Source organism: Bacillus rossius, chromosome 14 (genome assembly GCF_032445375.1).
Source record: "Bacillus rossius redtenbacheri isolate Brsri chromosome 14, Brsri_v3, whole genome shotgun sequence".
Classification (NCBI taxonomy): Eukaryota; Metazoa; Arthropoda; class Insecta; order Phasmatodea; family Bacillidae; genus Bacillus; species Bacillus rossius.
This window is the reverse complement of record NC_086341.1, coordinates 46,733,158-46,746,829: the sequence shown is the minus strand read 5'-3', so window position 1 is coordinate 46,746,829 and position 13,672 is coordinate 46,733,158. Positions and strand designations below refer to the sequence as shown.

At 37.4% G+C, this 13,672-nt stretch overlaps 1 protein-coding gene across 3 annotated transcripts in view; it reads left to right on the top strand.

The window, feature by feature from the left end:
* The window catches only part of LOC134538863 (uncharacterized), a 74,768-nt gene extending 61,305 nt beyond the window's left edge, over window positions 1–13,463 (top strand). For all 3 annotated transcript variants that reach the window (XM_063380432.1, XM_063380433.1, XM_063380434.1), the window contains 5 exons: window positions 6,185–6,324; window positions 7,399–7,493; window positions 8,925–9,122; window positions 11,114–11,303; window positions 12,514–13,463. In XM_063380432.1, the coding sequence (XP_063236502.1) occupies window positions 6,185–6,324; window positions 7,399–7,493; window positions 8,925–9,122; window positions 11,114–11,303; window positions 12,514–12,622 (732 nt within the window). In that variant the 3' untranslated portion in view covers window positions 12,623–13,463. The remainder of the gene's footprint in view (window positions 1–6,184; window positions 6,325–7,398; window positions 7,494–8,924; window positions 9,123–11,113; window positions 11,304–12,513) is intronic.
* The last annotated feature ends 209 nt before the right edge of the window (window positions 13,464–13,672 follow it).

Genomic DNA, 13,672 nt, shown 5'->3' with positions numbered 1-13,672 from the left:
GTGGATTTCGGTTTTGCTATGTTCATTTTTATGAAACCTGTTTTGTAGTACTTACTCCACCAAAATAGTGGTAAAATTTATGTGCTACATTTTTACGATAAAATAATTTTAATAATTTGGTCTAAACAAGATACGTTCAAAACAGTAAAACTTATTGCAAAAATTTGTCTTGTCTGTTCACTTTGGTAAAAAAATTTTTTTGTCAGGAAATAACGATATTCCTTGAATTTCGAAATATCAAAAAGGTTACTTGTTTTAAAAAATGGTTTTTGAACTAAGTTTTGATCAAATGCTGCTTGATTCCATTGTATAACTTGCATTTCGGTGCTGCTACATGGTGTGTATTAGCTTGCATTTCGTTTGTCGTGCGGTTGTTTTGAGATGCTGCCTTTCGGGGTCGTTCTGGTTTGACGGCAATTGGCCGTGTGGTCTTGTCGCTGGTGATCGCTCCCGCGGCACGTTGACCGGCAAGTGCCGGGGAGACGCCGGGGAGACGGGGGCCAGGCGGGGGTCCGGGGGCGGGTCTCCAGAGTGTGTGGCTGGCTGTGGCAGGTGGACGAGGCGGCGGCCTGCGGCGGGGCAGCGCCGTCCCTCCCGGGAGTTGCCCCCGCTGCCGCGCCCGCGGACAAGCTCGCAGTAAGGCCCCTGCAGTGCATGCGCGCTCACATGATCAGGCATCATCACCTCTTCCCGCTGCTTCTCGCTTGTTCAGCTGTGTTGCCCCCTGTGTCACTGGTAGATACAAGATTTCCAGGTTTCATTTCGAGTGCAATTTTTTTTTTTTTGAACGGAGGAGTTCGTTATCTTATAAAAGCTGTTTTGTAGTACTTACTTTACCGAAACAGTTGGTAAAATTCACATGCTGCAATTTTGACGATGAAATAATTTGTAGCAAATTGGTCTGAAACAGATAATTCAGAACAATAAAGATGAATTGGCCACCATTTTCGGTTTAAAAGTGTTCCGGTAAGAGATGCGCGATAAAACAAATTAAATTAATTGTTCTGATCCATGCGCGTTGGTACGATTTTTTTTTGTCCAGAAATAAAGATATCACTTGAATTTCAAACATTAAAAATTTACATCTTTTATGATTTGAATTAAGATTTTGTTAAATGCTACTTAAAACTTGCATTTTGATGTTTTGCAGGATATTCATATGCTTTTTGGTGATATTTCGGTTTTATTGTAATTCACCATATAATCTTGCCCCTAATCATTAATGAATGTTTGCAATATTAGTGAACAGAATTTATTTGCGGTAATAACTAACTAAAACATGAAAAATATTTTGTCTTACTGTAGACGTTGAAAGTTTTTAATGGGATCTCCAACATTTGTAGTAGTTAGCAAATTTTTTACCTATATATATATATATATATATATATATATATATATATATATATATATATATATATATATATATATATTAAAAATTGTGATTAGTTAAGAAATTTTTAATTCAATTTCTCAAATTAGCTTTTAAATGGTGATAGGTAAAGTTAATTCCAGTTCGTCCACATCATCGCCACAGCTGTTAATCATGTTTCTGAAATGTTAAATAGCTGTCTAAACCCAGAGTGAATGCCACTGGGATCATGGCAGCCTCCATTATGAAGCAACCTCGACAGTTGGGCATCTTGAAGTGTGTGATGAACACGAGTAGGGGGAGCGGGGGAGTTCTGTGACAATGTAAACATTGACTATGCAAAGATGGCGGCCCCAGGACTCGTCTGCTGTGTGCCGTAGGAACAAGTGGTTGCTTCGGGTGGGCGTGTCGCCACGTGGAGTTATCTTTGGAATGCGTCTTCTTTTTAACATGAAATTAAATGTGTTTAACTTGAATGTAGGAGTACTCAAATGTTAATAGCTTTTATAGAAGTTGATCTCAAATGTTGGATGTAAGTGGTTACATTGTGAGCAAACTCTAATGGGTAGTTACGAGAGATGGTAGCTGACTTAAGATATTGAAGGAGCTGAACCCTTAATGGTTTTACTATTGCTCTTTCTAATATTATTCTTATCTAGTTTTGTGTTATCTAACATGTTATAAATTATATTTATTTATTTTTTTGTTCATACATGTTGCTCTTTCAGTACTTCAGAAGTAGTTATATTCATATTGTGGAGCGTAATTTTTGTTACCATACTCAATATATATTTTTTTGTGAGAAATGTGTGGCATAAACTTATGGCATGAAATCAAATAGCAATACGATCATTTTGGAGGCTTTTCAAAATTGAAAGTAATAAATGATGATAGAAATTTGCGTAGTACATTGTAGAATTTATAATTCTATGTTGCTCTCCTCTGAAACTCTTGGCAAAAATCTGCACGTACAATTAGATGTCAGGTTACCTACATTAAGTGTTTCTTGATTCTCGTCGCTGCTTTAATGACAGTTTTTAAATGTAGCATTATTAAAAGATATTAACATTTTTATAATGTACGTATCGCAGTACATTCCGTGTGTAATGGTGCTTGATCATGTGATGCTTACTGGCCGTTTGACGAGCTTGTAGCTAGACGTGACGACTGCGTTGGCTGCGTAGCTGGAATGGCTTTTGAATCTGAATGTCCATTATAATTTCCTACTTCGTTGAGCTAATGACATCCTTTAGATTCTTTTGTTGTTGATATTCATTTCCTGTGTTTCAGTTAATGAATGGTTCCAATAGAAATTATAATGCAGATTCCTTTTTTAATGTCATGTACATGTTTTGAATATTTTTATTATTCCTATTTGTATTTGAAACTGGTTTTTCTTTCCGCACAGTCCTCACCCATGTGTAATGTTCATTATTTTTTTCCTGACCACCTTGAAAAAACTAAAAAGAAAGGATTTTGGACCAGCGTGGAACAGTATTTGCTATGTCCAGTAATGCCACATACTTAAAGAGACTAGTCACAAGAAATTTCTTAGCACGAAAAATAACACATCCTTGAAAATGTGCTCTTGCGCACTTAGCAAGAATGTTGACATGCAGCACACCTAGACAAACACCAGGTGTGTCCGCTCAAAGTGACTAAAGGCATAAGATGGATTTTATATCAACCCAGGGCTAATTAAGCATGGAGCGGTATACCTCCGCAGATGAGAAATAGTACCAAGACCGGGAGAAGAGGGGCATGCACAACCTAGGACGAAGGGAGGGGAGTAAACAGCAGAGAGGCAAGGAAGATGTCAGAGAGGGGAAAGAGGAAAGGGGAAGGAAAACACTGAGCTGAAAAATGCACGGAGCTGAAGACAACCGAAGGACGACGAAGATAACATTAGCAGTTTACTGCAAGGTATGTGTTAATGATATACAGTATTTTGGAAATGAAATGTAATAAATTGCCTTTTGTAAACTAGTGAGGTTTATATAACCACACAGTCAAAATATATCTGTACTAAAGAATTTTTATTCTCTAAATGTTAATCTGACTTTAAATTAAATTTAGTATATGTATTATTAATATGCTACATTGGTTTTACTGCCAAAAATGTACTTACTGTTACGGGAAACATCTCTGTCGTGATTCCAAAATATCAAAATAATGTACAGCAGTGTTATTAACATGTATTTTGAAGGTAAACACAAAATACTTATACATAGTTAGCTGTTAGTACTTTAGAGAGTTACTAGAAGGGACAAATTTATTAGAAAAAAAAACATTTGGATTGTTTGTAAAGCAAGCAACTATTTTTATTCTAATGCCTTTATTCCGGGCTTGATGGAAACAGCAGTTTTATGAGCGAAGTACTGTATTTAGAGTCTGGTTTTGTGAATTCCTAGCAGTTTAATGATAGCATCAGGAGTGTAATGAATTGCTACATCTGGAGCCCAAGAAATAATTATCACTACATAGTATAAAACAAAGTTGCTTCCCGCTTTCTGTCTTTCCCTATGTATGCTTAGATCTTTAAAACTACGCAACGGATTTTGATGCGATTTTTTTTAATAGATAGAGTGATTCAAGAGGAAGGTTTATATGTTTTATACATGCATAATATAGTAGAGAAACACTGATAATTTTAGAGGTTTCTAATGTGATGTCATTAATAAACACATTTTTTTTTGCGCTTACATTGCAAATGCTGGCTGAACCCTACGAGATGGATCAAAATAATGCCCTACAGTATTGTGCACCTTAAGAAGGTCTACAAAAAAGTCAGCGATGGTATATGTCTATCTCTTAGGGATAACCCACAATAACCATTTTTTATCCTTAACTTTTTACGAGAAATATTGGCTTATTTACGAAGCGATTTTAAGCAATACAGCATTAATTCTTATCCAATTAAGTATCTTAAATACATTGTGCATTTAATATAGATCAATATGGCCCTCTACAGCATGTAGTTTGAATGAATATTTTTGAAGATATTACAGATTAAAATGCAGGGACATAGCAGTTGCGGCGCTACCGACCAGGGGCCGGTATATAAAGACTTACTGTAGTATATTTAGTATCAGCATTGCACCCGTGCGAAGCCGGGGCAGGTCGCTAGTATTGAATATAACCAACAAATGCACCTGAAGTCTTAACAACTACATCAAGCGCCTGATGAAACACTGTTCTCTGGAGTTTGATTTATCTGCTAGTCTCCAGATGCAGTCATGCATGAAACATTGTGTTTGGTCATTTATTTGACTATTGATACAGTTGTGAATGTAGAGACAAGTGTTTATAGTTTTTTTTAGTCCAATTTTTGTTTTAAAATACAGGGTTGCGGTTTTGTTGTTAATGGCTTTTGTCTGTTAATAATGAAATCCCTTGAATTTCAAACATAAAAGAATCCTTTTTTTATTATTTGCCACTACCAACAGAGTACCTGCACCCCCCAGTAGATGGCCTGGCGTAGTAGTGTGCGGTGCATGCGTAGTGGCTAGCCTGCCTCGGGCAGGAATCCCTTGCCTGGTTCGTTACTAAGCACGTGCTTCAAGCATTGCTCTGTAACTCTTGTTAGAACTGCTGTGGGCTGGTGCACACATGTCTCTGTAACACTTTTATTTTTTTAAACAAAACAGTTGATTTAATGTTCTAAAATTTTCATTTACGTTCATAAAGTAGTCACTTTCTTTGGTTAGTAATTGGAAAAAAAAAACATTTGAATTACTATTAAATGAGTATTAATTAGTTCATTTGTTTTCAACTGGATACGCCAGCATCTGGTAGTTTTTGAATCAACTTGTACGTGTACATTTAATTGAAGGCCGATTCCATAAGGGTTCGTATTTCGCACGGTCGCACCGCATCAAGTTGCGTCTCGTTTCGTTGCATGTAGCAGGGCAGTTCACAGTCACGGCTCTTGTGGCTGTCCAAGATGATGTGGTTTCTTGTGGATTAAAGAATAAACAACGCCATCATTATTTATTTTGAGTTTGAAGTGCTGTAAACGGTTGCGCATGAACATATTTAGGTGGACTTGAGTGAAAAATTGCAGTTGGTTCTGTGCTAGATACCTCAAAATTGTTTTTATTCCCCTCTGTTGCTGTAATAAACACAATTTTAAGGAAAAAACGCTAGTGACAAACAGGTGCGGCTCATTGCGTGCTACTGGGTTGGGGGGGGGGGGGGGGGGGTGCTCAAGCCCTTTTGCTGTTGACCGCGGTTCACCTCCTCTTTCGAATAGAGTTCTCTCGTGTCCACCACATAGTACATGAGCCTGATGTGCCCGTCGCTGTAGTCCTGCCACCCATGCCCCCCCCCCCCCCCCCCCCCAAAAAAAAAAAAAAATCACAAAAAATTCAGATAAAATCACTTAAGATTCATTAATATGTGAACTTTAAAAAAAATTTTGTTTATTGAAACATGATTGCATTTTGATATTGCATAGTTGAGCTATTAAATATGATATTTGCGTGCAGTTTTGTTATGCGAAGAGTGTATAAAAACTAGAAAAAAAAAAGAAGGTTACTGAATAAACCAGTTATTTTTCTATGCTGAAATTAAAAAAAAAAAAAAAAATCAGTGGCAGTTGCTAAGTCTGCCTCTGTTTGTTATTACAAAAAATACGTTAAAAACATCAAGGATTACGATAACACTTATTTTTTTTCCGTCGCCATTCATCGGAGACGAGAGACCCAGCTGGTGCGATTGCGTGCGTGCGCGCGTGCGCGGAACAGCAGGGCTGCCCCGGCCCGTGCTGACGTGCGCTGGCTGCGTCACCGGTGAGTGTGTGTGTGTGTGTCGCAGGAGGCGCCACGGCACGGCCAGCCCCTGGACCCGGCCGCGCAGCCGGGCGGCACGGCCTCCAAGGACGCGGAGGGCGAGCGCGAGGAGAAGGCGCAGGCCGGAGCGGCTCCCGACGGAACCAAGGACCCCGCGGCCTCGAGGTGCGTCGCCTCAGGGCTTCGTCCTTGTGTTCCCTACTGAGCAGCTTGCAAGAGAAACTTCTTAGCTTGGGAAAACTTCAGTAGTTAATGTGTACTGGTTTTTTAAAGCATGCTCACCTACCCTTTACCATAGTCATTCTTAAATAATTAAATCTGTATGAGTCATGGAGTCGTTCTAATACAATGCAAGTTTTGGAAATATGCACCTTGTTTGACCTTAAATAATTTAAATAATACTTTTAAAAAATACTAATTTTTTAAAATTTAATAACAAGCCTTTTACATCTTGCGTTTAGGACCTCGTGGATGGATTTTTATATTTCAGTTTTTTAACGGAGAAGTAAAATGGTTGTTTCAAGGCCTGCAATGGGCGGGTGAAGCTATTGCCTGCAAGGAAAACTGGGAGAAAAATGTTTTTTCAGTTAAGTGTAACTTGTTTAATATTCAAAATATGCTGTGTATGTGCATTTGTTGTACACACCATATCCTATCAAAACTGTTTCGTTGGTGATTTTTCACCAAGTATGTTAAGAACTTGAGAAGTTTATATAAAAAAAGACGTTTAAGAGTCAGAAAATTTGGTTTAAAGTTTTTTTTTTCCCCTGGAGACAAGACTAATTTATATATACCCCACCATGTTTTTTTTGGTTGCATTTTCATGCAATAATTTAATTTAGGGCAATTCCTTTGAATGTTTACCTATGTAATAAATTACATTTTTGATGTAGCGTTGTGTTGACAATTTTGTCACCAGATGCACGTTAACACGTGATCTGGTGTTTGTACAAGTCATGCGAGTACTTGGTATCAGAACTTTAATCTTGAGTACGTAGTTAGAATCATGAACACTCACTAAAAAATACAGCTGAGTAATGCAAACAAATGAGATTCCATTAGTACCATTTCCAGAACATTTCTTTCAGAATCTGGCCTCAAGGGAAAGTAATAATTCCAGCTCGGTTGACGAGGCGGAGACTTAAGTGAAGAGTATGTGGTTTCGAATGACCTCATGACCATGTTCATTGTTTCATCTTGGTGATGTGAAAATGGTAAGGATGTTTCTCTTGTGAACAGGACAACGCTGGATGACCGGCAGGAAGAAGAGACGATAGACCAGTTAGATTTTGAAGAGATTTCCGATGAAGAACTCGAAGAGGAAAGTAAGACAGGTGAGGAAGCATTACTGTTGAGAGAAATTTACATTCGCACTCACGGTAGCAGGTAGCCGCTCGACAGACGGCAAGACACATCTTAGCGACGCAGTTCATGATGCTTTACACACGCTGATGAGATATTTTAACTAAACAGTTTATTCTCACCCATAACATATTTATTAAAAACCAACACAGGCTAGTTGTTTTCGCACATATTCAACCACACAGTACAATGTTAGTTTTTTTAATCCAAAATGAAAACCTCGCATAAGAATTGCAGTACATGTTATTAAACAAAAAAAAAAAATATGTGACTTTCACGCGGGTAAATACGGTACATTCAGACCAATATACTCAAGACAGGCTGAGACTCAAAACTCTAGCCGAGTAGCTTAAGTGGCCTGAACTTGACTGGACGTTTTCGAAAGTGGCCTTCTTAACATTGGATACATAATTTACATGTGCAGTAAGATGGAAACACACAGCATTGTTTAGTTAATAAGACACTATTATGCCCTTAGTATTGAGAAAAAGTTACAATTTAATAGTGAGACAGATTTTTGTTTATTAAAGTCATAAAAACAGTTATAAAGTCTAATAAAATATCACTAATAGCAATATTATAACACATTTGAAAATGTCTTTCAGTATTGTTATTTTTGAAGTAGCAAAAATTTTTTGTTAGTCACAAAATGGTGAAAAATATTTTAAAAATAATACAGAGCTACCTTTTTTTTTTTTTTTTTTTTTTACATTATGTGTTATGATAATAGTACAATTTGGATTTTTGTTTATGGTATGAAAATAATAGTTTTTTTTGGTGTTATTTAATTTTCAATTATAAATTTGGCTATTTAAAAAATAAATAGGTAGCACTCATTTGAATTCACGCATGTGCAATAACACTGCTATTTTTACATGTATTTAGTATTAAAATCACAAGGAACTGTACTTGAATTCTTGTATTCGTTTTAAAAAAATTGTGGATAATAATATATGGTTTTAAATATTAGACACACAAATTAAATGTATTCCCTCTTCCGTCACTCTCCCCCTTCAGCCCGATGGGTTTACATTGTTCCTTTACGAGCGTAAAGGCATTCATGAGATGGAGCAGTAGTTCCCAATTTTTTTTTTTTTTTTTGGCCAAGGAATCCTACGATTGAATGTTCTTTTGGCGGAACCCGACTCCTTCAAATGAAGTGGTTTTTACAATGATCGTGCCCGCTTCGTGTGACGTTCGTCCCGACTCACGGAACCCCAAGGTTCCGCGGAACACCTTTTGGGAACCGGAGAGATGAGAGGCACGGCGTGGTCCAGTTCAGGCTGCTGGACGCTCTTGCATCTTCGTTTGTGTGTGTGTGTGTGTGTGTGTGTGCCGCCGCTGGGAGGGCCGTGTGTTGCTGCTAGCGTGTCTACATGTGTGTGTGTGCGGTGGACGTGCAGCTGGCATCGGGGACGCGCTGGGAGTGGACTGGGCCAGCCTGGTGGCGGAGTCCAGGCCGAGAGCACGGCCGGACGCGGCCCCGGGCTCCGCGCGCCGCCGCTGGGAGGGCCGTGTGGTGCTGGCGCGGCTGGGCGTGTCCTTCCAGTACGCCGGCAAGGACTTCGTGGACAAGCTCACGCGCAAGGACGAGACGGAAGGTGGGTGTCGGTCCGTGTTCAGCGTGCTCGGATCATCCTTACTACGCACAGCTACAGCAGTGACGAGAGTATATTAGTTCAAGCATCAGTTACCGTGATGTGTCGAATATAAGTTGACCCACATATTTATTTATTTACTAATATTGTAACATGCCCACCAACAGCCGAGGGCTTTAGCGGTGGGCACGACACATATATACAAGGACAACATATAAACAATACAAACAAAATACAAACAAACAAGTAAAGTTAAAATAAGTATAAGTATTAAAAATAAACATCAAAATATAAAATGCATAAAATAAATCAAAACATAGACATTACAGTATAATGAAATTACTAATACGACTCAAACTATTGCTTTTCATTTAAAAAATAATCAAATATATTGTAGTTTTTAATCATCAGTAAAAAATTTATATGTTACAAATAATTTAATGTACTTCTTGGGAAACTACTTGTCACATGATTATACACCTTCAAACACAGTTTATATAGAAATTAGTTTACAAGTTAAGGTTGCACACGAAAATTGCTGAAATAATTTCCTTTAAATGAAATTTTTAAAACTTGAAACTTGGTGGTAACAGTAGCTGTAGCCAGACATGCGTTGCTTCAAATGTGTTGTTTATAAAAATAATTTTGCATCGTTGTAAAATTTAAGTATATTTCTCACATGCAGGGAAATCAGACATGTTTTTAAGGTATACTATACTGTGTATTTGGTTTTCTGGCAATTATAAAAAGACGGAATAAGAGTTGGGTGTGTGTTTTCATTTATAAATTTAGGTAAAAATTTCTGATATATATTCGGGACAACACAGTTTTTGCTCATACTCGTAACACATTTCTAAGAAAAGGTGAGTATGGCCACTGCCATTTGTATTTTACTGTATGAAAAACTGGATTTTGAAACTTTTTTTCTGTTATATTGATATGAAAGTTCTCATTATTTAAAACATGTGTAAAATAAGATTTTCACCGTACATGCACAGCCAAAGAAAAATGTAGCAGGATTGCAGTTTTTTTTTGTTTGCATCTCATGTACATTATAAGGGCTGTTGTTTGCGAACGTTCTGATATTGAAATATTCTAATCATTAATTTCCAATTTTTGTTTGTAAGAAATTTCCTTACGAACATGAATGAAACAGAAAAATTTGAGTTAAAAGAATATCCTTGAATATTGGGATTCATGATTTGTGATGTGGGATGCGTAATGCATAGGGATAAGATTATATGGTGAATTGCGATAAAACTGAAATAACACCGAAAAGCATATCAAAATACACCATATAGCACAAAAATGCAAGTTATATCATGTAATTAAATAGCATTTAACCAAAACGTAACTCAAATCATAAAAAAAAAATGAATCTCTTAATTTTTTTGAAATTCAAGAAATTATTTTATTCCCGGACAAAAAAAAAACTGTACCAAAGTGCGTGGGATCAGAAAAATTTAATTCAATTTGTTTTTACTGTGCATATCTCTTATCGAATCAGGTTTCGAAACACAAGTGCTCGGTAAATTAATTTTTTATTGTTCCGAGTGCATCTGTTTCAGAACAGTTTTATTAAAATTTTTTTTTTCCGTTAAAAAAAAAAAGCAGCACATGAATTTCGGGTGGAGTAAGTAATAATAATAATAATAATAATAATAATAATAATAATAATAATAATAATTTATTTCCCCTTTTTTACACTTTGTTAACAATATTCACTTAATTAACCAGGAAATTTAGCACTCACGAAAGCAAGCTTGTATATGTGAGTGCATCTAGTCACTTCAAATTACATGCGGCATTTTGACGATTGCAAACATTTGTAAATGTTATATAACATATACATAATATACATAATGTTATATACATAATATACATAATGTTATATAATGAAACCGCTTGTATTGAAAACGAACACAGTGGCACAGCAGCGACGTGGGACTAGAGACGAGACCACACGAGATGTTGCGTGGATGTGCGTGTCGCAGACAAGGAGAACCAGCCGGAGGAGAAGGAGGCGGCGGCCGGCGACGCGGCGGCGCCCGCCCTCTCGTTCCTGCACCCCGTCGCCGCGCTGCACGGCGCGCTGAGGGAGCGGCAGGCGCGCCGCGCGGCGCTGTTCGCCTCGGCCGGGCCGTACAAGCGCGCCCTCTCCGCGCGCAGGGACCTCGCCATCAGGTGCGTGCGCGGCGTGGCGCCGACACCACTCTCCAGCGCTGCGAGGAGTTAACCCCTGTAGGGGGTCGCGAAATCATTTGTCTTAGTATTCGCAGGGGCCTACTACTGGAAAGTTCGAAATTAAAATGGAAAACGCATAACCGGTTAAACCAAGTTTTGAGTAACTTTTTACAATTTTAAGTTGCCAAGTCAACAATCTGCAAAAAAAGAAGAAACTTGCTCATGTGATCTTGGTAGCGTAAGTGTATAGTAAACGGTTATTACTACACACCGATGGGTTTCGATAGAATAAATAAAAATTTTGCGACCCCTTCAGGGTTGAATGCAGCCCTCTCCATCAGGTGTGTTCCAGGCTGTGTTCAACCCTGGAGGGGTCGCAACATTGTGATTTATTCTATCGAAACCCATCGGTGTGTGTAGTAATAACCGTTCACTACACACTTACGCTACGATCAAGATCACGTGAGCAAGTTTTTTTCCTTTTTTTTTTTTTTTTTTTTTGCAGATTATTGACTTAGCAACTTGAAATTGTAAAAGTTACTCAAAACTTTGGTTTAATCAGTTATGCGTTTTCCATTTTTATTTTGAACTTTCCAGTAAGCCCTTGCAAATACTAAACTAATTATGTGAAATACTGTGGAAAAAAAAGATGCTTTATCCAGATGTTATAATAGTTTTTGCAGTAAAGAGTGTTAACTAACTTAAATTTTACCAACACTTTGCTACTACGAACCATTGATTTCATATTACATATTTTAAAGTAGGAATTTTTTTTGGGTGCATAAAATATCTACATTAATGGATAGTATTTTTTTTTTGGCAAGATCATAACACCTCTTTACTATACTATATAAGTTATGGAAATGATAAAAATAGCCGTTTTTGTTTTGAATTTTTTCCTTCAGAGTCGTAGAATGCATGTTTACCCATGGAGACCTAATCTTTTTTTTCCAGGCATTTTGCCTACTCACTTCGTTTTCATTATAAAATTCCTTTACCATCACAAGCTGTTTTGTCTCCAAATTGCAGGCAAATATGTAGTGAATCCTGTACTGTTAAGTATACCGTATCTATTTCTTAAGCAGTCTTGGCTACCTGTCTTTGAAAAGAAAATAAATGCTAAGAACCCTTGTTTCAGTGTGGTAGTTGAACTGGATAGGTTAGTTACAGTTGAGCGGAGCATTACGCGTGCGTGTGTGTCTGTGTGCAGGCGGCAGCTGTGCAACCTGCCTGCGCGGGAAGTGAGCACGGACTCTCAGCAGAGCCCGGACACGGATCTGTTCCGCCTCAGCCTGCAGCTGCTGGAGCAGCGAGTGTGACGAGACACTGCCGCTCCGTCACTGTTGGCCGTTGACACTGTTTAATGTGCTTGAATTTATTACTTTGCAGATTTTTCAAACATAATTGGTTTAGTTTTCTTAGTAAAAACTGTAATACTTGCATAGCATACAGAAAAACCCTCAAGAAAAGTCTCACTTGGGAAGTTTTCCTGCAAAGTTGAGTTTAGAAAATTTAGCATTTACCTACGATTATAGTACCCTAAGTCCATATTACTTAATTCCTTGAGAAACTTCTTAACAGGATTTTACTGAATGCAGCTTGGTCATAAAGCTAGAAATTTGTGTTGTTATTAATCTGCTACAAAAAAATAATAAAAAATATCAGAATTGGAAGTTCTATGCTATTTGAAGAAATGTTTAAAGTTGTACTCATATTACAGTTGAGAACAATCCTGTAAGTGTTTAAATGTTTTCACTCTATTGATGTTGAGTGTGTGTGTTTTCTCCATAAACATTACCTGGAGGTTATACTACTTGCAGTATCCTTGGTGCCAAGGTGTGTTTAGAATCAATAACCTGTGGTGCGGGCTGTACCGGGATAGGTTAAGCTAACCTGCAACAATCACATTTAAAAAATATTCCTAAAACGTTTATTTTGTTGTTTATATTTTTTAATGCTGTATCATATTAACTGTCAACTGAAGAAAATAAACATGTTTTGAATTGTTCATATCATAAAAAAAATTTTAAACAGGGCTTTGAGTTATAAAGACATATATATATACCAGCTATGGAATCAATCTTGTACTTGACTGATGATTCATGAAGTATTTATGTAAATGTTATAATTTGTGTAAAATAAAAACTTTTTGACAACTTCCCAACTTGTATTTTATTTCAAGCAACCATCACCTAGGGTGACATGGCCCACATCATAATAACTCCAGACAAAATACCTTCCAACAAATTAAATACGCTATCGCTATGAATACATTCCCTTGTGGGTATTTCTATGTTCATTAAATGTGCTTCCTCTTTGTCGAATGGCTTCCGATTGTTCTTCCTTTTTTTTTATTGCGGATCATTAAG